Source organism: Cucurbita pepo, chromosome 4, assembly GCF_057944985.1.
Source record: "Cucurbita pepo subsp. pepo isolate OVF chromosome 4, ASM5794498v1, whole genome shotgun sequence".
NCBI classification, from domain to species: domain Eukaryota; kingdom Viridiplantae; phylum Streptophyta; class Magnoliopsida; order Cucurbitales; family Cucurbitaceae; genus Cucurbita; species Cucurbita pepo.
Genome location: NC_141801.1, coordinates 10022227 through 10049956, shown reverse-complemented (window position 1 = coordinate 10049956; position 27730 = coordinate 10022227). Strand labels below are relative to the sequence as shown.

At 37.7% G+C, this 27730-nt stretch overlaps 6 protein-coding genes and 1 long non-coding RNA gene across 12 annotated transcripts; 4 read left to right on the top strand and 3 right to left on the bottom strand.

The window, feature by feature from the left end:
• Positions 1-29: 29 nt before the first annotated feature.
• On the bottom strand, positions 30-4807 carry ACD1-LIKE (ACD1-like protein). The gene is given in 7 exon segments (XM_087123594.1): positions 30-378; positions 1218-1405; positions 1836-2030; positions 2164-2364; positions 2451-2544; positions 3247-3434; positions 4233-4807. Coding segments are annotated over 7 exon segments (1647 nt in total). The 5' UTR covers positions 4758-4807; the 3' UTR covers positions 30-122.
• Positions 4808-5432: 625 nt separating this feature from the next.
• On the top strand, positions 5433-7361 carry LOC111792960 (uncharacterized). The gene is made up of 2 exons (XM_023674594.2): positions 5433-5669; positions 6098-7361. Exons 1-2 carry the CDS (start codon positions 5582-5584, stop codon positions 7261-7263), a joined length of 1254 nt encoding a protein of 417 aa, XP_023530362.2. The 5' UTR covers positions 5433-5581; the 3' UTR covers positions 7264-7361.
• LOC111793935 (uncharacterized) lies at positions 7088-8232 on the bottom strand. Its single transcript, XR_015420751.1, has 3 exons — positions 8014-8232; positions 7367-7532; positions 7088-7221 (listed from the first exon to the last, which is right to left on the bottom strand). It is a non-coding gene; the product is annotated as an uncharacterized LOC111793935 (long non-coding RNA).
• A 105-nt stretch (positions 8233-8337) lies between these two features.
• On the top strand, positions 8338-13210 carry LOC111793931 (BTB/POZ and MATH domain-containing protein 6). Its single transcript, XM_023676013.2, has 4 exons — positions 8338-8942; positions 10761-11106; positions 11245-11524; positions 12874-13210. The coding sequence occupies exons 1-4, from the start codon at positions 8527-8529 to the stop codon at positions 13059-13061; spliced, it is 1230 nt and encodes a 409-aa protein (XP_023531781.2). The 5' UTR covers positions 8338-8526; the 3' UTR covers positions 13062-13210.
• A 3903-nt stretch (positions 13211-17113) lies between these two features.
• On the top strand, positions 17114-20655 carry AKINBETA1 (5'-AMP-activated protein kinase beta-2 subunit protein). 3 transcript variants are annotated; one of them, XM_023676015.2, is made up of 5 exons: positions 17363-17504; positions 17835-17982; positions 18129-18315; positions 18428-18590; positions 20120-20655. In XM_023676015.2, the coding sequence occupies exons 2-5, from the start codon at positions 17919-17921 to the stop codon at positions 20435-20437; spliced, it is 732 nt and encodes a 243-aa protein (XP_023531783.2). In that variant the 5' UTR covers positions 17363-17504; positions 17835-17918; the 3' UTR covers positions 20438-20655. The 3 variants fall into 3 exon arrangements, with proteins under 3 accessions (XP_023531782.2, XP_023531783.2, XP_023531784.2); XM_023676016.2 differs by lacking the exon at positions 17363-17504 and adding an exon at positions 17538-17725; XM_023676014.2 differs by lacking the exon at positions 17835-17982 and having other exon boundaries at positions 17114-17504; positions 18137-18315.
• A 982-nt stretch (positions 20656-21637) lies between these two features.
• LOC111793934 (calmodulin-7) lies at positions 21638-23538 on the bottom strand. Its single transcript, XM_023676017.2, has 2 exons — positions 23346-23538; positions 21638-22367 (listed from the first exon to the last, which is right to left on the bottom strand). The coding sequence occupies exons 1-2, from the start codon at positions 23419-23421 to the stop codon at positions 21994-21996; spliced, it is 450 nt and encodes a 149-aa protein (XP_023531785.1). The 5' UTR covers positions 23422-23538; the 3' UTR covers positions 21638-21993.
• A 702-nt stretch (positions 23539-24240) lies between these two features.
• Positions 24241-27281, top strand: LOC111793498 (E3 ubiquitin-protein ligase RZF1). Of its 4 annotated transcripts, none has more exons than XM_023675403.2 (2): positions 24241-24400; positions 25668-27281. In XM_023675403.2, exon 2 carries the CDS (start codon positions 25730-25732, stop codon positions 26672-26674), a length of 945 nt encoding a protein of 314 aa, XP_023531171.1. In that variant the 5' UTR covers positions 24241-24400; positions 25668-25729; the 3' UTR covers positions 26675-27281. The 4 variants fall into 4 exon arrangements, with proteins under 4 accessions (XP_023531171.1, XP_023531174.1, XP_023531173.1 ...); XM_023675406.2 differs by having other exon boundaries at positions 24247-24400; positions 25690-27281; XM_023675405.2 differs by having other exon boundaries at positions 24247-24400; positions 25684-27281.
• Positions 27282-27730: the final 449 nt, after the last annotated feature.

Here is a 27730-nt window from a genome sequence, read left to right as displayed (position 1 = left end):
ATTAATATTACTATAGTTTTTCATAAATACATAAATACATAAATAAATAAGCTTCTTTTCTATACACTATTTGTGTGTATCATAAATACATAAACCATTTAAAAAAGGGCAGGATGGTAATTTCACCTTAGGGCATGATTGTAATCATGGAAGTGGAAGTTCTTGTAAATGAAATGAGAAAGCCATTTTGAAGCAGCAAAGCAGAGTACAGCCATTGCTACCATCACAATTCTAGCAGTTCCTGATACCAAACTCTGGTTTGTTGCTGCAAAAACTCCAAGCAAAGCAATGGAGATGACCTGCAACACCACTTCTAGTGCATTTAAACCCTTGTATGCCCCATTACAGCTGCTGCAGTTCACCACATGAGACCAGTACCTGAAACCGTCGCCCACTCTCGACTTTCAGTATTTTCGGGTATGAAAACATCGATGTCGATGAACATGAACAATAAAATGTACAACAATGTGCAAAAATATGACTGGAAGGAAACTTGGTGGAGATGAAATGATCTGTGCATGAAACGAACAAGTCGAGAGGGTTCTGTTTGAAAACGATTTTGTTTTTAGTTTTCTATTTTTGAAAATAACGTTTGTTTCCTCGCAATTTATAGGGTTCTCACATCTATGAAAGAAACGTTTAAATTCTAAGCTAAATTTCAAAAACAAAAATAAGTTCATAAAACTAGTTGGATTTTGAAAACGTTTTTAGAAAGTAGATAACAAAACAAAGAAACTCATCGATAACAAAACCAAATGTTATCGAGTAAAAGGATTGTTTCATGGTTCTCCTAGAAACGTTTTTCGTTTTGGGTAACCATTTTTGAGTGGTTTGTGAGGGTAAAAAGACGAAAGGTGTGAAATTCGATACTTCGAAATGGTAGATTATCTGTGAAAATAAGCAATGAAAAAGCAAGAAAAACAAAGAAATTATCCAAACATTTGTTTTACTGAGTTTTTGTATTAAAAAAGACAAGACAGTTCTCAAAATAACCTAAACAGCCCTTGAAATGCACCAGATTCAAAGAACAAGGATAACGTAAAGAGGTACCAGAGATGTCTTCATGTCTCCAAAGACCCAATAGCAATGAATATAAGTTGGATTTTAGAGTCTTAACTTAAGCATTTCGACTAAATCCACGAGACGAACACATTTGAAAATAAGAAACTTGTACGATATTATAAGCATTTAACGTACCGAAGCGGCTAAAGAGTTACCTGTCCATCAGCTGTTCCTTTGGAGGCGATGGAGGAAGAATGCCACTGAACTTGCCTCTCCAGTCAACATGGCCATCTGAATATTTGTTCAACCACCTTCTGAAAGCAACCACTTTGGCGTCTGATTTGGTTGGCACAAAACAAGCTTTCTGCCAATTTGAAGGACCCACATCCAATATCTTTCTCTCCTGTAAAAATATAATCAAAATAATCATAGGATTAATATGAATTCATTAAACCTTTTTTTTTTTTTTTTTTTTTTTCTTCTGAGGCTCAACAAGCAGGGCTCATAAGATGCTGTTCAAGAACAAGTGAAACATTCATCCCAGAGAAGAGATCTTTCTAATGGCAAACAGATATAAAAAGATGGAGAAAATCATAAAAATAAAATGAAACAATCAAGGGCTCATTCATAACATACTGTTTTCTTCAAGTACACTAATGCTATTGCCTTCACAAACTAATCGAATGTGCTGAGAATATGAGTCATGATCCAGCCATTGTAAGATTTTTATCTATACTAATGAACATTGATAGAGAGTAATTATCCAACCATTGTAAGATTTTTATCTATACTTCGAAAAACTAATCAAATGTGCTGAGAATATGAGTCATTACCTCGACGTGAAGAAGATACAAATCAGAATCTAAGATAAGGTTTTGTCCCACGTGGAAGACCCATCTTGGAATAATTCGATCAATGCCTATAGCAAAATTTCTTAGAGATACAAATATTAATCTGCTTCGACCTGGACTAACGGGAATACACATAAATACTAGCATTGCTTTTCTCTGTGATGTGTTCGGGGCTTCCTGATACAACCAGAAAAAGAAGAATAAATAATACCCCCGAGCGAAGAGAAATAAGTCTGGATAATGCTAAAGAGTATAAAAAAAAAATTCATCACCCAAAAACGTGTGTAAAGGAAGTTTCTAGATTTCTTACCGCGTTGTTTTCAGCTGATAAGAGAGCTCCGTTGTCTTGGTGTTTTGGAGTTCTTTTCTTAGACCTTAAACTAAAAGAAGTGTAAAATACACAAGGTGCAAAAAATTGACTATTTCCCAGTTCCTGATTAGAGATGAAACCATACGCATCCAAGTCTTTTATAAATATTTCAATTGGTTTGCCTCCTTCTCTATCTGCTTTCTCTGTAAATTCCATATAAACTAGCCATCAGATCCAGTTAAACATGTAAAAACAATATTAAATAGTGACTTTCCACCCCAGAATACTCATCTGTTATTGGGCTGTTGCCTTCCCATTATCCCATAATGGGCATAGGGGACATGAGCTGGGTCCATAAGATTCTCAGTCAAAACCTCATACCTGAAAGTGTAAAGAGAAAGAGAGTTGCTGAGTAACAGAGAGGTCTTATCTACCCACTCGAACTCCTTTCATTTTATCAATGTTATTGTTAACCTATCCGGTTCACCCTCTTTGGTTCCACTATGAATTAGCTAGTAATCATGCCATTCGTTTGGTGAGAAATAAAAAGGAATATCGATAATTCGAGTGGTTGAAACTGAAACAGCTACTTTAGAAGTAACAAAAAGAAAAGCAACTACTTGAGTGGGAGAGTCAGAGTCGAAAGGAGGATTCCTCACTTCTTTCTCTCATTCAAAACCGTGCATGAGACTTTCATCTCATTTGGCTCCTAAACTAAGTGATAAAAGAAAGAAGAACACAGTCTTCTACATTGAGATCCACCTAACAGTAAGTAACAATCTTATTGTTAACTTATCCAGTTCACCATCGTTGGTTCTACTATGAAGAGCTAGTAATCAGTCTTTTGCTATGAATTAGACCGTTTGTGGAGAATACGGTCATGATCTTTTTGTTAAATAGAATTTCCTCAGCTTAAAATCAATGATTCGATTTTCTTTCGGTGGAAAAAGAAAAGGAAAATGAGAAAAAGAGCACAGTTCAACTACATTCGTGATAGCTTCCTTCATAATTCCTCTATAACTAGACTGGCCAAGATCAAATAGAATGCAGATGAGTAAAAAGTGACAATCAGGCTCTCCATACCCATATGGAAGATCTCTGTTACTAATTAACTTAGTATATGACGGATCGTCCAATTCAGGAATGTAAGGGGGGTTTTTCTTCACCAAAATATCCTTGTACTGGGGATCACTATTTGGCCAAAACCATAAAATGTCATTCTGCACAATGCTAGGATAAACAGCAACACATGCCCTTTTGGACGTGTGAACCTGCAAATCGAAGGAAGAAAATTAGCGACTCTTGTCCAGTTATTTAAAGTTTGACTAATATAACAACAATACTTAATCTTTTAACTATCTTAGCATATGACACTCTTGTTAACTTCTGAATACGACTTCATTTTCTACTGCAATATGTCGGATTCTGAACAATGTTCACCACTGGAACAATATGCACTAACGACATAAATAGGAAGTAAAATCAAATTCTGAATCTAAGGTAAATCATTTAGTAAGTTTTTCAGCATTCAAGAAAAGTTGTGTTATACGAAATAGATCCATCGAGAAAAACTACATTCTTCTGATTTGTCATTAATGAAATGATGTTCTTAATAAGCAGTTTAAGCACATTTTCTCCAAATTACTACTGAACTATATTATCATGTAACAAAAAACGACGAGACGAGAAGGTTCAGTAATGTTGATTTCAGTTTGGTAGAAATCAGTTAATTGTGGGTAAATCAACAATTTAGTGTTTCTTAACTTTTAACTGTTTGATTTTGTGCTATCTCTACCATGAACACCAAACAAAATGAAGTGCCAGCAACTAGCAAGCAGCATAAGAAATCTCTTTTGTTTATGACAATCAAAGCTAATTTGTGATTCATTATACTGATATTCTCGTTTATTTGTTAAATCATGTCAAATCGACTAAAGCTTGTCGAATAAACATGTCAGATCACCATTAGAGACAAAACAGAATCACAATCCAGATTCAAATATGTAAAGTTAAATCTCTAATTGAAGCAGAGCAATAAGTTCACAAGGGGAAGATGGTAGAATCCTTACCGGAGGGCCGTCAGGGGGCGCCTGAGGGATGAACTTACAATCACCAGATCCGTTAAAACACCAGCCATGATAAACACATTGCAATCTCCCCCATTGATCAATCCTTCCTTCAGACAAGGGAGCCAATCTATGCGGACACAAATCCTCAAACACCTTCCACGCACTCTCATTCTTATCCCACCACACCACGACATCAATCCCCATTACCGTTTTCCCATGCGGCACCCTCTTGTCGAGGTCACAAATCGGCATAATCGGGTACCATTGCGCATACCAATCAAACCTCTCATCCACTCGCCGTTCACTCTCGGCCTCAACCTCAAACGGACTCGCAAATTCAAATTCCTCCGTTGAAATGGTAGATGATACGCTCGCACGGAGCTTGAATCTTCGACTATACCGGCTAATCGATGAAGAAGGCAACGAGGGCAATAGATTAACCTGCAAACACTGCTTCAGAAATCGGGATTTGTTCAGCTTGGCAGTGAAGTGGAGTGGAACAGAAGAGAATTTCAGCACATCCATGGCCAAACCTTGGATTCCGAATGGATGAAGTAACAGCTTACACAGATGCGTTTAAGATCGTTGCATGATTTCTAGAAAGAAGAAGAAGCGTCTGGATTTTATCATTTTTGTGGCCATCAACAGTCCACCAAATTTTATGAAAAATTACCTCTCATTTATTTAAATTAATTATCTTTTTTATAAATTAATATTTATTATTAACAATTTTTATTTTAAAATTTTTAAAACTCTAAATGAAAATTATTTATCGTGGAAGGAAACCAGAAAATGAAATAGACTTTATTTAATATATATTTTTAGGCCAAATTATAATAATAAATTATTAATTTTTAAATGTCTATTCTATCACATTGTTCGGTGATGAAAGTCCCACATCCGCTAATTTAGAAAATGATCACGTGTTTATAATCAAATAATACTCTCTACATTAGTATGAGGCATTTTGGATAAGCTCAAAGCAAAGCGGGTGTTCGTCTAACATTAAAATTTGAAGAAAGAAACAAAGAATCTTCACATTTCCAAAGAATGAAGCGACCAAAAAGGCATATCTCTTAACCCTATGCCTCTAACAACCGAGTTGGTCGAAGCACAAAGGAAGCTTCAATCGAAGGAATTACTAATCCCAAAGAAATCCCTACTTGTGATCACAACTTGAGAGGCGAAGGTTTCAAATCACGATTTGGAATCAACATCGATACCAAGTCATTCGGTGTATAAAAATCGCACAGAAGACATCGAAATATCGATCAAAATCTCCGTCAAGAGAAGCGGAGAAAAAGAAATCAGAATTACCGAAGAGGAAAATCGAATAGAACGCATCACCGATGAATTTGAAAAATTACCAGGATTTTTCGCCTACATGTGATTGGCATGAGGATCATGATTCTCGTGTTCTTACCGTCCCTCTTAAAGGTTTGTTGATTCACCTCGCCTCCTCCTTCTTCCGGCATTTTTTGCAATTCGGAAACAGCACTCTAAAATTATTTTAAATAGAATTTTGAAAATTTATTATATCCTTCAAATTTGACATATTTAAATTAAATTTAGTCATGAAATTATTATTATTATTATTATACAAATTAGTAATAAAATTATTTTTTACATATATTTTCAAATAAAAGATCTTATGAATGATTTTTTTCTCAACAATAAACTAACCATATAAATTAATATTGAACACAATTTTTTTTTTTAATTTAAAAAAAACAAAACTCATAATAAATAAATAAATAAATAAATAAATTCTTCTTCTTCTTCTGTTCTTTTTTTTTTTTTTTTTTTTTTTTTTTTTTGAAGTTGCAGAGCTTTCTCCTTCGTCATCGAGTTTCCTTGTTCTACAGATTTTAGAAGCAGCCAACTGAAAGTCCAGGTGACAACCACCGGAAAGTTGAGGGTCTCCGGCGAACGGATGACCGAAGGCAACAAGTGGCTCCGATTCTACAAGGAGCTAGATGTCCCCACCGATACTGACACCGACAACATCTCTGCCAAGTTCAAGGATGGCGTCCTCTTCGTCAAACACCCCAAAAAACTCTCTGCCGCTACTTCCACCAACCTACCGGAGAAGTCAACGTCCAAGCCCAAGCCCAAGCCCAAGCCCGAGCCCGGTAAACCCAAAGCCGATCTCCAATCACCGGCCGGGAAACCCACAGCCGATCCCCGAGCACCGGCCGAGCCTCCGAAGCCAGCGGTCGGGAAACCCACAGCCGATCCCCGAGCACCGGCCGAGCCTCCGAAGCCAGCGGTCGGGAAACCAACAGCCGATCCCCGAGCACCGGCCGAGCCTCCGAAGCCAGCGGCCGGGAAACCCACAGCCGATCCCCGAGCACCGGCCGAGCCTCCGAAGCCAGCGGCCGGGAAACCCAAAGCCGATACCCGAGCACCGGCCGAGCCTCCGAAGCCAACGGCCGGAAATTCCACAACCGACCAACCAGCTGTTCGACAAAATTCCCCAAAGAGCCAAGATCAGAAACGTCAATTACAATCAAGTAGCAAACTAGGCCCCCCCTCTTCCCCAGGGATACAAGATATGGACAAAGCTTTAGAGGATCAGCAGAATCGCACACCCGGCCCACCAACTGTCCCACAGAGACAAAATGAGGAGCCTCAAGAACAGGCACATGGGGAACGAATCCCCCCTCCCCAAAAGGAAAAAACACACACAAATCTGAAGGAAGCTTTGGAGGAGACAAGAGATGAGGAAAGGGGGAAAGAAGAAATTGGGTCGAAAATGGGAGAGGGCAAAGGGAAGGAGGAGGAGGGCAGCCATGGAAGGGAAGAGAAGGAAGGTGAAGTTGCAGAGGAGAGGAGGAGGAGGAGGAGGAGGAGGAGTGAGGGAACGGTGGAAGAGAGTTTCCTGTGGAGAAGAGAAGGGTACAAACAGGTTATTGATGGGGTGGTGAAGGAATTGAGGACAACTATGGTGACTTTGGTTTTGGGGATTGCTGTTCTTGTGATTCTGTATCTGAAAGTTACAAACAAAGGTCATGTGGATGAAGAATTGTGAAGAACCAGTCATGAAGCTCTTGTTCATAAGTGAACAACTCAAATATGTCAAATTGTTTATTCAAAATGATGGAAATAAAATTGCCATATTTACAATTACTTACTACTAACAATCTCTATATCATAATGGGAATTCAAGGTTCTTTTGTTTCCTAACACCACAGTATTCTCAAACTCACTTGGCACAGCCCAGCCGCGAGCGGAGGAGCTCCGCAGCAGCGACCATGTTCAGGAGGGCGGGCTTGACTTCGGCGTACTTTCGGGGTTCACCTAGAGATTCATTAAATTTTCATACCTTGGTAAGTGTTGTTTAGAAAATGGCTCAACTAAAAATGTTCTTATACCAATTGTTGTAGTAGCAGAATGCCACAACCAAATTACTGTGATACCAATACCGAATCCTTTACAAATTATACAGATCAGACATGTAATGAACGTAGCCATCGCACTTCGAAAGAATTTCACAAATCAAACATTAACACAACATCGATATCATTTCTTCAAATTAGACAGCGAAGCAAAAAGAAAAATCCACAGACAATCTCCATCAGCACCACTGGAATCAAGAACATCTTCCACTCAATCGTGTAATACGATATGATCTCATTCCTTCCATTAAAAAATTCCATCAGCTCCGAATGGAGCAAACAAATTTTCATCCGGTTAACGAAGAAAATCACCAATCATAAACCTACTGAAAACGATCCAATACCGGATGAAGAAAAATTAAGCTTACTGGCTATGGAAGTACCTTAATGGAGGCCGGATAGGGCGGCAAAGGTCCGGAGCGCGAATATCCTGGACCAAGACCTTCTCAAGAGCATCGTGAAGAGAAACGGTGATGGAAGGAAGGCGTTGAGCGACTTCCAGTACAATTCTGAGAGCTTCATCAGGGAAAATCATGGCGGTCGAGTGATCCGCCATTAGAAGACTGATGAATTAGATAAACAGAGAAATGAGTGAAAGAGGGAGACGAAGGCTTTTATAAACACTATTATATTATAAGTGCCGTTTTTAAATATTAAAAAAAATGAAAAAATATAAAGAAAAAAGCTGAGCGAAATTTCATACACTTTCCAAAACCCACCAACAAAAGCTCAACCCTGAGCCGTTTTTCTTCAAAATTCCCCCCTCTTTGCGTCAAATTCTTGAAAAATTTCCTCATCAGATTCTATCTATTTTCGCAATTTCTCAATCCCAACTCCGCAATCCTGCCTCCACTTCCATGAATTTAACAACAATCACAGCCTTGTAATGAATTCAGATGGCCGATACTAATTCCAATACCCCCACCGCCAGCGCACCGGAGAGGAGCCCCTCCGACTCGCCGACGAGCTCGAGGTCGGTGACTCACACTCTCAATGGCTCGCATAAGTTCGTCATCCAGGGGTACTCTTTGGCGAAGGGAATGGGACCGGGAAAGCACATTGCCAGCGATAATTTCACCGTCGGAGGGTATCAATGGGCGGTTTACTTCTATCCGGATGGGAAGAATATTGAGGATAATTCGACCTATGTCTCCATATTCATCGCACTGGCGAGCGATGGCACCGATGTGAGAGCGTTGTTTGAACTCACACTTGTTGATCAGAGCGGTAATGGGAAGCATAAGGTTCATAGCCATTTTGAGCGGTCACTCGAGAGTGGTCCGTATACTCTGAAGTATCGCGGTAGTATGTGGTATGTTTAATTTTTTACTATGAAATTCTTGATTAGGTGATCAATTCTTGAATAGGTTGCTCTTTGTAGAAATACAACGTTTGGATTAGTGAATCTATGTCCTATGGTAGTCCTTTGATCGTGCGTCAGGATTCAACCTCTTGATTGGTGTATATGTACATTCATAATCGTGGAAGGTTTTTCCCCTTTTGTTTTCTGTGTTCATATATGTGGTGATCTTAAAGTATTGATAAAGTTAGGTCGATTAACGATTTAACATGGTATCAAAGTGGGAGGTCCCCGATTCGATCGAACCTTGCAGCCCTACTGTATTGGTAAAAATTTACTGCAATATGAATATTCTAGTCCATAACCATGTTAGTTGGAACTTTGATTGTGTTAGAACAGAATACGAGTATTATACTGCAATATGAATATTCTAGTCCTGAGTTTCGATTTACAACACGTAACCGTGTCTATACTATATTAATCATGTTAATATCTTTGTTCATCGTTGTTTTTTTATTTAGTTTTTCCATGCCCATGACATCTAAATTCTTAGCAAAAACTCTCATTTGTAATGAGATGTCGTAGCGAGCTCTTATGTTAACTTGACCCCTTGATTTGTGTTATTAACAACGTTGTTACGGGGGAACAAAGGTAATGATATATATATATTTCATACATTGCCAAAGATTTTTTGAGTGTTAAGTGCAATTTGTTCAGACTATCACTGGCTTACTTCAAAACGCAGCTATTTGAAAGCCATCTTTCTATTTTTCGAATGTTTATGCAAGAGTTGTTCGGGTTTCTTTGTGGCTGGTCATCATTAGTAAGGGTAGTTGCTTCCTCTCAATGTCACCCACTCACCTTTAGTGGTATATTCTTGGTTGTCTCTTTAATAAAAATAGCTCATTCAAAGTAAGGGGAGTGTTATCCCTATGGATTGGCCCAAATGTCGAAGGGGCAAGTTGTAGACCAAGAGTGCAACCTATTAAGGTATTTAATATGTGATTCAGACCTCAAGCTTTTTCTAACACCAAATACTGTTGGGGGACAAATAAGTGTCATATGAATTAATAAAGGTACCCATAATTTGTTCCAAACACCCATGTTTACATATAATAAAACAATAGATTGTGGGTAGGCTTCTTGATTGAGAAGAATAATAGACAAATTTCCATGGGATCTTGCTTAAAGAGAGGAATTCCCCACCTCAGTTAGGAGGTTATGCTGCACGAAATATCAGAACGTGGAACTTTGCTTAATTATCAAAGTGGCTTTGTTTATTAATGAAGATGAGATATTGTGAGGGTCAGACGGTGACTTCCTTTGGTATGTGTGGTCTTGCTTCAAATGTTTGGTTTCTTTGTTATAGATCAATAATAGCTGCTTCTTGCTCGCGGTATGGGATAGCTAAATACAAAAATTTTTAAGTTGGGAAATGATTTGTGTGTTATATTTGGGGAAGACAACTTGCTTGATTCTAATTCTTGTTGTTGATAAATTAGTGGATGAGATGATGGTTAAAAAGAGGAGGGGGTGCCTTGAAAAGCCTATAACGATATGCATTGGGACTTCACTTTTGGTCACTCGTACACGTATATTATGCCAGTTCGAGTAATTGTATGAGCTTATTGAATTTGAGCTCCCTGATGGTTTATCTCTCCTCTATTTTTGGACTTTTCATAATTTGATGAAATTTTTTTTTCTTGTCATTGGAAAAATCATTGTGTTTTTAAGGCTTGAACCATTCCTGAACTTTCATTATTCTCTCTTCTATCACTGGTCCTCAGATATCTCTTGAAGATTTGACTTTTCTTTGATTTGTGAATGTAGGGGATACAAGCGTTTTCTTAGACGATCTACCCTTGAAAATTCTGACTACCTCAAGGATGATTGCCTACAAATAAATTGCACTGTTGGAGTTGTCGTTTCATCAATAGAGCGTCCGCATTCACGGATGATTTCTGTTCCTGAGTCTAATATGGGAGCTCATTTTGGTGCACTACTTGAAAACTTAGAAGGTTCAGATGTCACTTTTGATGTTGATGGGGAAAATTTTCAAGCTCACAAGTTGATATTGGCTGCGAGATCACCTATATTTCGGTCTGAATTTCTGAATATGTTGGAAAAAAATAAGCAGGAGATAATTGTGAAAAATCTAGAACCTAACGTTTTTAAGGTATAATATAAACACGATTAATTTTGTCGTCTCTTTTGTTTTACACTTAATGAGTACTGGTTTCTGCGTTGCTCGTTGCAATTAATCACTGGATTATGTATAATGTTTTCATTCTGAAGTTGCTTTAATTTTCATCAGGCTTTGCTGCACTTTATGTATACTGATTCCATTGCCGAGGATGTGGTTGTATCGACCTCGAGTTCATCTTCTGAATCTTGTGTGGGTGACAACTTTATGGCAAAATTGTTAGCAGCAGCGGACAAATATGGTTTGGAGAGATTGAGATTGATGTGTGAATCTCATCTTTGTAAAGATCTTTCTGTACACTCTGTTGCAAAAGTACTGAGTTTTGCAGAGGAGCACCATGCCACTGAATTGAAAGCAGTTTGCCTGAGATTTGCTGCCATGAACCTTGGAGGTACTTTGTTTTTTGATTTAGTCATCATGATCCTGATAAAATGTTAAACACAGAAATATTATGTTTTTCTTGATAAATAAATATTACTTTCATTGATATAGTATAAAGCACTTGACCTAACCTTTTCGACTATATCCTCGTTTTTTGTGAGATCAAACGAGGGGTGGGAGTGAGGATTTGAACTTCTGACCCTTAGACGAGGTTATTAATATCATAGCTGCTTGGGTTGACACATCATCCCAGTTTTTCCTTATTAGCAAAATTTATAGTTTCACTCCAATCATATCTCCCGTAGCATTGCTTTCTGGTTGATTCTCCTTGGCGATTTTCAATGTTGTTTCACTTCCTGGGCTCTTGTAAATTGTTGTGGATTTCTCTCTAATGAGTCATGGAACACCCATTTGACATTCGGGAGGTTCATGATTGTGTTTCAGCCTTTCTTACTTCACTCACATTGAAACTGCATAGACGGTTGACTCTCTTCCTTCGTCTTGTATAAACACAACAGTTTGAGTGTATAACTCAAGCAGATATTGTCCTCTTTGGGCTTTCCCTTTCGAACTTCCTCTCAAGGTTTTTAAAACGTGTCTGCTAGAGAGAGTTTCCACACCCTTATAAAGAATGCTTTATTCTCCTCCCTAACTGACGTGGGATCTCACAATCTACCCACCCCCTTCGGGACCCAGCGTCCTTGTTGGCATTCATTCCCCTCTCCAATCAATGTGGGATCTCACAATCCACCCCCCTTCAGGGTCCAGCGTCCTTACTGGCACACCGCCCGGTGTTTGACTCTGCTACCATTTGTAACAGCTCAAACTCACCGCTAGCAGATATTGTCCTTTTTGGGCTTTTTCTTTCAAGCTTTCCTTCAAGGTTTCTAAAACGTGCCTGCTTTTTGGGCTTTCCCTTTCAAGCTTTCCTTCAAGGTTTCTAAAACGTGTCTGCTAGAGTGAGGTTTCTACACCTTTATAAAGAATACTTCGTTCTCCTCCCTAACCGATGTGGGATCTCACATTGAAAGTATCACGTTTGGGCATTTTTTCCGCCTTTTGTTGCTTTAGCAAATTCTTTACTAAAACATCTTCCCTTTCTGTCAACTTCCTGACAGAACCACATGAGAGTGCACCTTTGTTATCATCTGTTAAGCACTTTTCAAAAAAGTACTAGTTTTGTGCTTCTTCTAAAAGCCTCTTCTAGTTGATTAGAATTTTAAAATTACCATTTAGCTAAAAATCCTTTTTACGCCTCCAAATGTCCCAAACTCATCTTTAAGAACACTCATTTGCCCTTCATTCTCGCCTTGAAATTCCTCTCTTCATCATAGATTCTGATATTTCCATTTTGTGCAGCTGTGATGCAATCAAAAGGTTTTGAGCAATTGAAGGAAAACAACCCTTCACTTCAATCGGAGATCCTGAAGACACTTGCACAACAATGTGGGGACGTCAGTGTCAACGGATCGAAATCACGGAGCATGTGGGCTCAACTCTCCGATGGTGGCGATTCCAATGGAAGACGGGTTAAGCAAAGAACCTGATAACTCAAACCATCATTGTTTCTTGTGTAAATGCAAATGTGTTCTTCAAGTAACATGTAAAGAAAAAACTGGACCGAACAGCTCCGTTTCGATATGCTTGTTGGGGAACGAATTTGATAGCAGCAGTCAAATTAGTTGTTCATTTTCTAGTTTGATTTAGTTGTGGTCATGTTTGCACCATGGATTTGCATTTTCTTGCCAGGTTAGATGGAGACTCATTTTGCTGAGGAAGAAGCTTTCCTTCAAAACCTGATGGCTTCAAGCAAAAGAAGGCAAGTTCTAAGGTCTTTGTTTTGATGATCATTTTCTTAGTTTTCTATTTTACCTTTACTATTATTATCTATTTAACATACTTTTTAAATATTGGCCTTTTCCTTTTAAAATATGATTTTGTTCTTTACAATTTTGAAGGTGGATGCTATTAAACTGTAAGGATCTAGATCCACCGCTAGCCGATATTGTCCTCTTTGGACTTTTCTTTCGGGCTTCCCCTCAAGGCTATAATAGTCTGTTAGAGGAAGGTTTCCACATCCTTATAAAGGGCGTCGTCTTGTTCTCCTTCCCAACCAATGTGGGACATCACAATCCACCCCTCTTCAGGGCTCAGCGTCCTTACTGGCACAACGCCTCGTGTCTACCCTTTTTGGGGAACCGGCCCAGATTTACCACTAGTAGATATTGTCTTCTTCGGGTTTTCTCTTTCGAGCTTTCCATCAAGGCTTTAAAACGCTAAGGAAAGGTTTCCACACCAAGGGTGTCTTGTTCTCCTCTCCAACCAATGTGGGACATCACAATCCACCCCTTTTTGGGCCCAGCGTCCTTAATGGCACACCACGTCGTGTCTACCCCCTTCGGGGAATCGGTCCAGATCCACTGCTAGCAGATATTGTCCTCTTTGGGCGAGCATCTCCTCAAGGCTTTAAAACGGCTAGGGGAAGGTTTCCACACCCTTTAAGGGAGGTTTCCACACCCTTCAAGGGAAGGTTTCCACACCCTTATGAAGGGTGTTTTGTTTTCCTCCCAACCAACGTGGGAAAAATGAATAAATGAAATGGTTGGGACTGAGAAAGGAAGGTGACCTTTTAAAAACTATTTTCAAAATTCAAACATTAATAAAAATAATAAATAAATTTAAAATAAATGTTTCGAGGATCCCGAAACCTAATAAAAATTGCTTTAAATGTCGGGATTTTTCATTAAAAAAAAAACAAAAATGGTACTTTAAAACTATACATCATATAGTTTTTTCTTACCATTTTAAGGTAATAATATAACATTTCTATTTATTAAATAATATTTTTATTGAAATAAATGAAAAATAGTAATATTTATTAATTGGTGAAAAATTATTAAAGAATCCTAACTTTGTGTGAGATGAGACCAAGTCCAAGTTAGAAAATAAAAGTCAAATAAACAGCTAAAGATGCTTTGGCTTAAAATTATGAATTAAATTAAAATATTTTTAAAACAATTTGAAATATTCATTAAAATAAAACCATATTTTTCATGAACAACTTTATACACTAAAACTTATTTATTATTTTAGTTCTAAAAAAGTAATTATTATTTTAAAATATAACTCGATAATGTTATAAAAGATTTTAAAATTTTAAAATATTTTATTAATCACTAACTATTTAAATTTTTGTAATAATTAAAAATAATTGACGTTTGCTCTACAAATTTATAAAATTAAAAAAAAATAAAGTTACTTTAAAAATTATATATATTTCTTTTTAAAAAGAAAAAAAGAAAATGTAATTTAAAATTATTAAAGGAATAAAATGCAAAAAATGAGTAAGAAATGAAACTTGCTCTCCAAGGACTTGAAATATATGAAACTTGCTCTCCAAGGGACTTGGAGGAATCTTCAATCTTCAAACTAACTAATCCTTTATATATTTTAGAATCTCGAAACAGCAATCGCTAAATACATTTGTAAATGACGAATTTTTCGAATAATTACCACAAATTTTCGTTTTTTTTTTATTTTTTTCTTCAGGTCATTTGATTTGATTTCTCTGTTCTTCAACGTACCGATGGATTGGTGTTCTCACTGTCTCAACGCCTGTAAAATCCAAAACGATGACGATTTCAGGTACCTTCAAATTTTCTTTCATTCTTCTGTCGTTTTTTCACTTTCTTTCATAGCATTCTCTTTCGTGTTTGAATTTGAGATGGTTGCTGAAAATAAGGATTTAGTTCAAAAACATGTTTGATAGCATAACAATTGAGGCTGAGATTCAATCAATATTGTCCTAATACACTGAGATTTGCTCAAAATTTTGAAACGAGAAACAAACTATTTTCAAAATCTCATAAAGTCAAACGGGTTCGATAATCTTGACTTATTTCTTGTTCATTAAGTTACGTTTTTATTGAAATTTTTGGAAATTGTGATTGCAGATGTTGTTCAACATGTGGAAAAGTGCTTTCACAAACGCCACAATCGAGCTTAAAGCTCATCAAAAGAAGCTTTAAAAGAAGCAGCTTCATTTTAAGTCAAAAGAAAAGGCAGACACTTCTTAGATTGACACATGATGATTGCTGATTGTCATTTTGGTTCATGACGAGTCACCTTCTAAGTTAAATATCGGCTACACGTTATTCGTGCGTGCATGTCCAATCATTACGACGCACAACGTTACATCTCATCGTCATTTTGGTTCCCAACAACAGGACCCATGCATCATGATGTCGTTCCATTGAGAATCGACCCATGTGTCAATCATCTTATCAGAACATTCCAAACATCCATTCATCCAAGTTCACTCGAGCATCAAACCCTCCAGAGTCAGTGCTCAACCATTTACAAACATACATTCCAGATAGCTAGTTGATGCATAATCCAACCTCAAACACATTGATTGGGGCGTAATACCAACACACCTGTATTGTCCTTGAAAGACCCTTTTCAAAGAAAGGCGTCCAAGACCACTCGTCCCATGACGCTTGCCCACACAATGATGCACATGTGCCTCGCTAGACTATACGGCCCCAAAGCAGTGGAGAGCCAACACCATGTCTCTTGTGGATAAATTTATTTCTCTAAAAAAAAATTACTCTAAATTATGACATTTTTTTATTTGTTAAAAGACTTTTTTAGAAGAAAAAATCTCACAATTATATATATATATATCTCGCTAGTCAAATCAATAATGTAATGATCGTATCATTATATTAAATAATTAAATAATTAAATAAATGTTACACGTTTCATAAGTGGATAAGGTAGCATCCCAAATCCTTATCTACTTTACTTTTCCCTTTTTTATTTTATTTATTCTAATTTTACAATCCTAGAAGTCCACAAAAATATTTTTTTTTTGTTATCATATATTGAATAATAATAATAAATTTAATGTCAAATCAAACCTACCAATTAAATAATTATAAATTTAAATTTTTCCTCGATCATATCATATTATTGTTTATTAGATAAATTATACGATAGTTAAACAAATCTACCTAAATTAAGAATTTCATTAAATTTGAGACAAGTTAAAATAAATATCGGTAAGAATTGGTACCTGGATGGATTTAATTATGGTTTTTAAATTTATAATCTCAAAATAGAAATATATTTATACGTTAATATATTCATATTTAGACGTGATTTAATTTAATTAAAATTGTATGAATTTATATACTTCTTAGCCAAATTTGTATTAAAAAAAGTATTTTTATTTTGAATATTTCATTTTAACGTATGGACAAATTTGTAATTTTAAAAAGTGTACGGACTAAATTAATTTTTTTATTGATTTTTTATTTTTGTAAATAAATGAAATCTGAAAAAGTCAACGAAACCAGTTGACTTTGGCGGCGGCGGAATTGGTGGTCGGCGACTAACCCTAAGCCAGCGGTGAGAGAAACAAAATAAGAAGATAAGCTTAACGGGTGGCGTCCACATCAGATCAGAGTGGCAATTTCCGTAAATAAACGAAACTCGGAGGCTATTTTCCTCTTCCCTATATCAAATCTAGAGAGAGAAAGTCGTCTCTCTCTCATCTCGCCTGCAGCTGAGTTCTCGTGGGGCATATCTATTCTAAAACTCCCATTATCTTCTTCTTCTTCTTCTTCTTCTTCTTCTTCTGCTGCTGCTTCCCGAAATCAACGAACGAACACTCGCATAATCCAAATTAGGGGTTGTATTGATCCAGTAATTTCAAAGCGTTTGAATGTTGATTACGACACGATCCTCTCTCGGTTGGAATTCCACGACTCGTTTCGTTTATTAGGTTGATGGGAAATGCCAATGGTCGAGAGGAGAGTTCTCCCGGCGGTGGTGGAGGAGCGGTAGCCGACGCCGATGGACAAGGTCCAGTGATTGACAGTTCGTTGGTTAGTGAAACGAGTAACGTCGTTTCTTCAGATTCGATGGTAAATACTCCTCCTGGTAGCCCTGGGAACCTCCGATCCCCGATCTTGTTCGCTCCTCAGGTCACTATTTCGTTCTTGTATAATCTCTGTCTCTCTTGTGTACTGTGTTTATGTGTCGATCTCTTCTTTTTGTTTTTGATTGTTCGGTGGAAGTTGTGTTTCCCGGGAAATTTCTTTATAAAGATCGCTGTATTGCAATAGTCGAAAATGGTGAAGTTCCACTCCAAGATCCACTTCGTTGACTACTTTGACTAAGATTAACTCCCAGCTGTTTCCATAATGTTGAGTGTTTGTTTCTTGTGTTTTTACTTTGGATCATCTGCTTAATGCTGTGTTCTTTGGAGATTAATGGCCGAAATGTCTGATCCATTACAGTTTGTATATGAACAGCTGGGATTACTCTCTTAACCCTGATCCCCTTCAAACTACTGATTAATTCATTAGAGTTGGTTGGTTGCTGGAATCAAGTCTGTCATGGAGTTGAATATTACTTCGGTTTTGATCAAAGCTTTGATAATATATTCATTGAGTTTAGTGAGTGAGTTCCAGATTTGATCTTGCTGGGCAAATATCTTGGCTAGATTATAAGTTGAACATGTTTTTTGAGATGATCCAAATGTGAATTTGTATGATGATTAGCTTTGGTTATGGCTTTTGTAATGATGGTGGGTTATATACTACAAGACTTGCAGGTTCCTGTAGCTCCCTTGCAAGGAGGTAATGGTCCAACCCATTACAATGAAGCTTGGCAGAACGAGTTCCATGAAACTGTAGATAATCCTCCAGTGCAAGGGATCCCGACGATTATTACGTGGAGCTACGGTGGCAGCAGCGTGGCTATTGAGGGGTCTTGGGACAACTGGGCATCCAGGTTATTTCTCATCGCTTCTGGGCTGTCGCGGTTCTTCCAAGCCTGCTTCATGACATTAGTTCCGTTGCATTTTGCGTAAGTAATGAAATATTATGTTACACTGCTTCTGCAGGAAGTCCCTGCAGAGGACTGGTAAAGATTTTTCGATACTTATCGTCCTTCCATCTGGAGTATATCATTACAAGTTCATCGTCGATGGTCAAAAGAGATATATTCCAGATCTTCCTTACATAGCTGATGAGATGGGCAATGTCTTTAATCTTCTCAATGTTTCTGTAAGTGTGATTCTTGCCTCCATCTGCATTATCATTACCATCCAGTAGGCATGAACTATGAACTCGATTCATTATTTATATTGACGAATGATGCGTTTATAGTTTGTGAAATGGAAATTACCAAGTGTGCAAAAGTACTTGCTTGATTTATTGTAGGCAATACCTGAAAAGCAAGGAAAATTTCCAGTTGGACGACATTAATCCAATTTGAGGAAGAAAGGAACTCTTTCCATTTTGTGGGCTTACACACATTTGCTCACTTACGCGGCCCCCCCTCAGCTTACCCTAGCCCCGGGTCTTTTGCTCTTCTAACGTAAGCTCCAAGGCTTGATGAGGTTTATAAATGCGACCTTAGTAATGCGTAATAAATGGTTAACTAATGGATGATTATTTACTCATTGAACCAGCACATCATTGGTCTTCACTCATACGTTGGATATAGATATCTTTTGATATTTTTAGTTTTAAACCTGGAAAATGACCAAAGAAAAGAGTGAGGATTCTTCTCCACTCCCCAAGCCCCTGAAGTTGTGTAGAAACTCAGATAGCCAAAACAGTCTTACTGTCTCAGATTATGACCATACAAGTTCCAAAAGAAAAGAGAAGGAAGAAAAGGATAGAGCATAGGAAAGAAGCAACGACATGTGCTTACAAATCTGTTGGCTGGTCTGAATGATGCCAAAATCTCCTGGAACAGTTCTTTTTTAACACTTTTCTTGAACACCAACGTGATTATATATATATATAAACACAAGTACTTGAGAATTTTGTTTTGATCCTCGATCTAGCAACTGTAGAAGCTCTGGATACGACTCGGAAAGTATTTTCTTTATCATGTCATGCATATTTTACTCTACAGAGAACTGCCCTAGCTTCCATCTGGTTTTGTTTGGTTACTTGATTTTATGATATTTGGAAGGGAGAAAAACGATAAATCTAGACATGTCAATTAGAAAATTATACATCGAAACGGGAAGATGCATCGATGTTGGCTTAGACAGGCTCTTTGTCCATTCTTTTGTCCAATGAAACGCATTCATTCTGTTTGTAAATAGCACAAATGTAATATATTTCATGTCTTCTTGCTTGTCAGGAGTTGCTAATCGATTGTTTTATCGTAGATTATTCGATAGTTACGGGAAGAGGAACGAAAATACATGGACTAGAGTAGTTTGTCCATAAAGTGCTAACAGCTGAGCTACAAAAGAAAAATATAATACATAACACACGCTTGGTCAAGCCAGCAGATCATAGAACTAGAATGGGATAGGATAAGAGGTTCTAGGCTGTTCTTATGTTTTCGAATGCGTTTATCATCCGAGTTCATATTCTATTGATAATCAGCATAACTCATTAACTTTTCTGGATCAAAAGCAAAATCAATTATGTTTCACATCATATTTTACCGTATGCATCTTGTTAAATGTTGAATACTCATGGACAAAATTACTTTAGAAAGAGATGCAAAGGTCTAACTGGTCAAATAATTCATATTCATTCTTCATCTTGGAGTTGTTTCTGTTTTGTAGGATAGCGCGCCTGATATTCTACAGAGCTTGGCCGAGTTCGAGGCTCCACCATCACCGGAGACAACTTACAGCCAGGTGTTCCCTAGCGAGGAAGACTTCGCCAAGGAGCCAGCAGCCGTGCCATCGCAGCTGCACCTCACGGTTCTAGGTATGGAGAATGCCGATGAAGCATCATCCTCAAAGCCTCAACATGTTGTGCTTAACCACCTCTTCATTGAGAAAGGGTGGGCTTCTCAGTCTGTGGTTGCCTTGGGACTTACTCATAGGTTCCATTCAAAGTATGTCACCGTCGTCCTCTACAAACCGTTGAACAGGTAGTTATGATTGATTTTTCACGCTGAACTTTGTAAAGGATCACGAGCTACGGAATCTTGTTTTATAGAACTGCTTGCCCAAAGTTTGCTTGCAACAACCACTCTTAATTCTAGTCAATATTTCTTCTATCTGTGAAGAAATCTTTGTTTTTATAGAACTTCTTGGCCAAAAAGGTTTCATTACCTTTTCTCTGACTGTAGCAATAGTACTAGATTTGGATAGATCTGAAAGGGGCCTTGGAAAGATGTACAAGGCCCGCCACAATGGGGCTTTCGTTGCATTCTCAACCTATGTGTACGTTGCATGCGGGCATGCTTGTGTGCACGTGTTTTAGTACATGCGTGCGTGGGTTCGTGTGAGTGTGCGTTGTATGTGTGCATGTGCGTGTTTTAGTACATGCGTGCGTGGGTTCGTGTGAGTGTGCGTTGTATGTGTGCATGTGCGTGTTTTAGTACATGCATGCGTGGGTTCGTGTGAGTGTGCGTTGTATGTGTGCATGTGCGTGTTTTAGTACATGCATGCGTGGGTTCGTGTGAGTGTGCATTGTATGTGTGCACATGCGTGTAGGTATAATTAATAAATTGTAGTCTCATGTGATTACGATTGATCGTATTTACAACATGTTTGTAATGAAAATCAAATGTGGACTCTGCTCTCAATCTAATTCTTTCTTGTTCTTCCTTATTCCTTCCTTTTTTATGGAATTTCTTTGGTTGGGAAAAAAAAAAAAAAAAAAAAAAACATAAAAACTTACATTTATTTTTATGGGTTTATTAAAATTTCTTCTTATATGCAATTTTTTTTTTATTATAATTCTCCACGATCGTTTACTTATCATTTGTTTTTATTATAATTTTCTTCTTTTGACATGACATTTGATTATTGTTTTGGCCATGGCAGAAAAGTCATATTTGCAACACCATACTTTTTTGTCTCATATTCTTGATGACCATTTTCATAATCCAGCGTCATAGATGAAGAGGATTAGGAATTGAATCGTGATTTATCTTTTGATATTTGCAAGTACCATAACAGAGTTGAATCTATATTGATATCAAGATCAACACTAAGTAGTAAAACGAGTAGTTTCAAGTTATGATGGTCGCCTACTTAAGATGCATATTAGCCACCTGCAAGTTTATGCCTCGAAGATGGGGGCGATATAGCCCTATGTTCGAGGACGTTACATCTTGGGAAGCCATGTGATCAAAGAAAATCCCACCCAATAAATATTCAAGCATTAACAACAGGTCGAAATACATCTTGGGGAACAAAAGAACACAGCAAAGAAAACAGCAAATATTAATGATAGAAGACCCCACTATCTAATCTACTGAAAAAGGAAAGAAAAGAAGAGAAAAAAAAAAGACACAGCAAACAATACCGGAATACAGTACCATAAATTCTGCAAACAAGAGAGAACCAACTAAAGCTAGTATCACGAAGAAGAAGCATCCTAGATTGAATTGCTCCAGTAGGATATTATATAGTTTTTGCGCTAACCTCTCTCTCGGTTCTTAGCCTCTATAAGGTTCCTCCCTTTTCATGTTGTCAATCTCTCACTTAGCCATCATGATTTTAACGAATTCCTCGTAGTTAATCTGGCCATCGCCATCCACGTCAGCCTCGCGGATCATCTCATCGACTTCTTCATCAGTCAATTTCTCACCGAGATTTGTCATCACGTGGCGGAGTTCAGCTGCAGAGATGAAACCATTCTGGTCCTTGTCGAACACACGGAAGGCTTCCTTCAGTTCCTCCTCTGAGTCAGTGTCTTTCATCTTACGGGCCATCAGATTCAGGAACTCGGGGAAGTCGATGGTTCCGTTCCCATCAGCATCCACCTCATTGATCATGTCCTGCAGCTCAGCTTCAGTAGGATTTTGGCCAAGTGATCTCATCACAGTCCCAAGCTCCTTGGTGGTGATACAGCCTGCATCATCCCAATGTAAAATTATCTTATATCATAGGATCAGATCGAAATGTCCTAAAAAGAAGCCAAGAAAGATAAGGGGAAGAACAAATTTATAAAACATAGAGGGACAGGGAATGATAATTATTAGATAAGAAATTGGTTTCAAGAGATTGACAAGAATGAAACATAAATCTAGTCAAAGTTCAAATAAGAAATTCCGAAGATTGTAGAAAGCAAAGGAGATCAAAAGTATCATTTCCATTTATATTATTCAGCAAATAACTGAAATTCAAACCTAAATTAAACACCATAGGCATTTCTAGCATACCAAGGGCAGGTATAAATGTGCACTCAAACCTCTTGCAATAGTTTCGCCAGCAACAACAGTTGCAAAATCACATCCATCAATAAATCAACTCATCGGAGTTGACAAGTAATTAGAATGCAACACTAATCTTTCAAACAAACTCCAGTTCAAGCTGTTGAATCACTATGAAACAAACGAAAATGAGCAACAACACTTTTTCTCATTCCAAAAATCCAATTACCATATCACATCACACATCTTAATTACCACGAGAAAAACTCGTTCATGCACACCAAACAAGAGAACGCAAACATCATCGGCCACGAACCGTGGAGAATCATTTCATGAAAACAACTCTCCAACACATTATTAAAAGATCGCCATCCAAAAAGAGCTCCAAAAAACAAATATAATCAACAACCAAAAAGAGAGAGCACACTCGAACACGCAACAACGAGATCACACCAGATCCAAATCCACAACACTTAATCCTCACTAAAAAGTCACCCAAACCAGTAGCAAAATCCAATCCATCCCGCAACCAAAACAACCTAAACTCTAGATCAAGCACAAAACACCGACAACACAACAAAACAAACAGTCAGATCTAAAGAAAACAAAGCTCAAAACCGCATCAAACCAAGAATAATCCAAAAAAAAAAAAACGAAGAAATAAAAAAGAAATCGACCATCGCCATCCTTGTCGAAGAGGCTGAACGCCTCCTTAAACTCGGAGATCTGATCATCAGTGAGTTGTTCGGCCATGGTCGACGATGTAAGAGGAAGAGAAAATCAACGAGAATCCAATCCACGGAGGGTTTTCCAGAACGAAGCGAAAAAGTCGATCTGATATAATTTTTGGCGAAAAGAAATGGAATAAAAAAAAATCGCATAAACGAAGTGCTGTGGAAATCGGGAAGGCCGCACGTGTCAGATTCGCTCTCCGCCGAGGAACATAGCGCGCCAATTACCTCCTCGCACGTGCTACATTTATGGCGATTAAAAATTTCATAAATAATTCAGAGACTTAATTTAAAAATGTAAAAATGATTAAATTAATTTATAATTATTCTTAAATTAATAATGTAACGACCCAGATCTACCGCTAGCAAATATTGTCATTTTTCGGCTTTTACTTTCGAGCTTTTCCTCAAGGCTTTAAAATGGGTCTTGCAGATCTCCAAAGAGGACAACTAGCGGTGGATCTGGGTCGTTAGAAATGGTATCAGAGCCAGACACCGGACGATGTACCAGCCTTCTTACTGTGTCCCTGAAGGGGATAGACACAAGGCGGTGTGCCAAGGACGCTGGCCCCGAAGGGGGGTGGATTGTGATGTCCCACATTGGTTGGGGAGGAAAACAAACCACCATTTATAAAGGTGTGGAAACCTTTCCCTAGTAGACGAGAAATGTCATACCACTTGCTAGTGGACAATATCTGGTCGTTTCAAATAAAAATATCCATAAATTTTATATTTTCTCTTTTAAAAAATTCTAAAAAGAAATGAAATAGTTAATTTTATTTTTAGGGTTAATAAACTTAATTTATTAAATTATTTCTTTTTTAAGGGAAAAAAACATTTACAAGTTCGGTGAATCAGTCAATCGGAACAGGCCTGGACCCCGCGGAGCAATTTTTGTTGCTCAAGGTCCTCTCGTTCTCTCTTCCCCCTGATCCAAATCGTCACCCACTGTTCATGTTTCTCCCTCTTCCGTAGCTTGCACTGCGTCTACTTCAACGCCGGTACGTTTTTCTTTACTTTAATTGCTGTTCAATTTCAAATTTGGGATGGTTATGTTTCTGCATCTTTCGTATTTGATTTATTCTGTTTCGGTATCGGATCGTTGTTTGATGCGTGAAATAATCGGAACTCAGTGACTGATTTGATCTCTGGCGCGATTCTGTTTAATTTCGATGATTTTTTATTGTTTCATTGTGCAATTGTTTAAATCGGATGACGGATTGGAAGTCTCGTGTGAGCGATGATTATGTTTTGAGGAGATGGTGTCTGCAATGAGGGAATTTCCTCTCAGCTACAGGAGATTGTCTCCTTTGGTTGTGAGAGACGAGAAATGTGGGTATCATGTGGATTCTGCATCTCTAAGTTTGTCAGAAGAAATGGAGACAGTGAACGTACTCCTATTAATTGCCTGCTATCAAGCTGAAATCATGAAGTTTTTAGCCTATTAAGCCACATGATTGTGTTTTGGATTTGTCATTTCTTATAGCTAAATTACATTTTTAGGTCATATGTTTCCATTTCTCTCTATTTACCTTTTATTTGTCAAAGCTCATTGAATCGTTATCAACAGCGAAGAATCCCATGCCTAATGTTGTAAGATCAATTTTTCAACCAAAATGATTCTTTTAACTTTGCCCAAAATTCATATTTTTCAACTAATATGGACCCAATAGATGCTCACAGCATCAAAACAGTATGTTACATTGGATTAATGTTATCCTCATCTGAACGTGGGGGATTTTTGGTAATCTTTAATCAAACAAACATTCTTAAAGTACACGGACCAAATCGATATATAGATGAAGATATAGGGATTAAAGTGTAATTTCACTCTGCCTTTATCTTGAATGGTTGAGAATCCAATCAATGAGTATATACCTAGATTCCTTTCCAAACTAATTGGAGGCCGCTTGCATGGCTGGGCTATGGTTATACAACTCTAATCCTTTCTTATATTCTCGGTTTTTTTTGTAAGACTTATGAACTACCTTCGTGACATTTACTTTACTATTTTTTTTTTTAATCTTCAATGAAATCATCACCAGATATGTCTCCATTTTAAGGACATTTTCTGAATTTAACTAAGTTTTTTTATTTTTTATTTTTCCAAATTGTATCCATTGGCAAATTATTCTTGATTTCAAAAAGCTATTCCTAGGATGAATCGTTGTTATAAATTAGTTGTTCACATGCATTAGTTTCTTGTGGATGAATGTTTGATTTTGTCTTCACAATTGATTTTCTTAAGCAATGAGCATTTCATTGCAGCATCCTCTACTTTTAGGTACAGAACCTGGGCTTTTCTTTTAGGTTTTGCATTTGAAAGGAGGATGTCATCTGGTGGCGAAGACACTCATTGGTGCTATCAGTGCAACCGTTCCTCCTGGCTTAATGGCGAGGACATAGCTTGCCCTTACTGTAATGGTGGTTTCATTGAAGAGCTTAACGATGTACATGATGACACGGTTCAAGATGACTTCCATTCAGCCATAGAAGATGATCTTTCAAGCCAGGTGCCTCCAATTTTTGAAGCCATGTTTGCATTGATGGGGCGAAGAAACCCGTATCCAAGGTTTAGACTTCTTGATGAAGCTGTTGATGCTCTTACCAGAGAAAGAATGGCTGGAAGAAATCCAAACTTCGACGTAAGGAGGAGATCGAATTCCATCCCAGGGCAGAATTTGGATATTTTCAATTCGTTTTGGTCATTCCACGAACATGCTCCTGGTCCATCCTTCGCTAGTGTCGCTCCAGAAGGTAGATCGAGTCAGCATGTGGCGCTGGAAGCATTAGCTGCACTTTCTTTCAACGAACAAAGGGATCCAGTTCCAACTCCTGCTTCTCACTCTTCTATAGAAGCAATGCCTACAATCAAGATCAACCAAATGCACCTTGGCACAGACACTCATTGTCCAGTCTGTAAAGAAAAATTTGAGCTGGGATCTGAAGCCAAAGAGATGCCGTGTAATCATATCTATCACGCAGATTGCATTCTTCCTTGGCTGGTCCAGCACAATACCTGCCCGGTTTGTCGACTCGAGCTGCCTCAGCAGGATAGCAGGCACGGTTGGGGAGGGAACAGTAACAGTAACGGTGAAGTCTCAAATGAGAGAGAGATTATCCTGAGGAGGAGGTTTGCATTTCCAGACTTTTTTACTCCTCAAAGCGCAGGCACTCGTTTCAGCAGCAGGATCGGTAGAAATGGCCGCGCATCTACCAATCGTGAGCAAGATAACGAGATAAGTTACCCCGAATGGCCTCCTTTCAATTACTAAGTATATATCTCTTCTCGACTTGAGCATGTAGGTGAAATATGTTTCACAACAAATAGGGCAATAAGAAATAGGAATCAGCACTTGAGTTGTGATATCTATAGCTGTTCCAAGAAAAGGTCAGACCACCTGCTGCTTTGACTTGCACTGTGGAAAGGGGGTTTAGAGCTGAAATGAATTGTAAATATGTTCCATTGATGATGGCCCTACCTGATTATGCCACTCTATATACTGTCTGAAAAGGTCAGAAATTCAAGTCAAGTCAGATCTCTATGCTCGATCAAGAAGTCAGAAGTCCAAACCGACTTAAGCAAAATTCAGCTAGTTTAAACTCATACTCGTGATGGCCAAGCAAGAGATTTTATTCTATCTTATTCTGTGAGCATTTCGGCTAATAAGCACATTCTCTCGATCAAGAAGTCAGAAGTCCAAACCGACTTAAGAAAATTCAGCTAGTTTAAACTCATACTCGTGATAGCCGAGCAAGAGATTTTATTCTTATTCTGTGAGCATTTCGGCTAATAAGCACATTCTTGTTGCATCAAAGATTCTCACAGATTCTCACAGATTCTCACATATGGGCTGAATGACAATGGCTTGTTTCGTACTCCTTTCTTTTGAGTTTTTTTGGTCTAAAATAACTCCATTATTGTTGGTTCGGTTTTTTTCCGAACGAGCAGAGCTGGACCACTTGGTTTTCAACGATACTAAACGTTGGTTTTCAGTTCGATCAAGTTTGATTCATTTTTATCCACCAAAGTTCGAACTCGTCTTTCTTGCCTATAAAATTTATTTCTAATATTTAATTTTCAACGATACTAAACGTTGGTTTTCAGTTCGATCAAGTTTGATTCATTTTTATCCACCAAAGTTCGAACTCGTCTTTCTTGCCTATAAAATTTATTTCTAATATTTAATATAATTTATTTCTAATATTTAATATTTACCTTATAGCTTTTGGTTATTTCTAATATTTAATATTTACAGCTTGTGATTTTTTTCTTTTTTTTTTTTTTTCATTTTTGAATTTTGTTTACCATTTTTTCGTTTGAGCTGGAT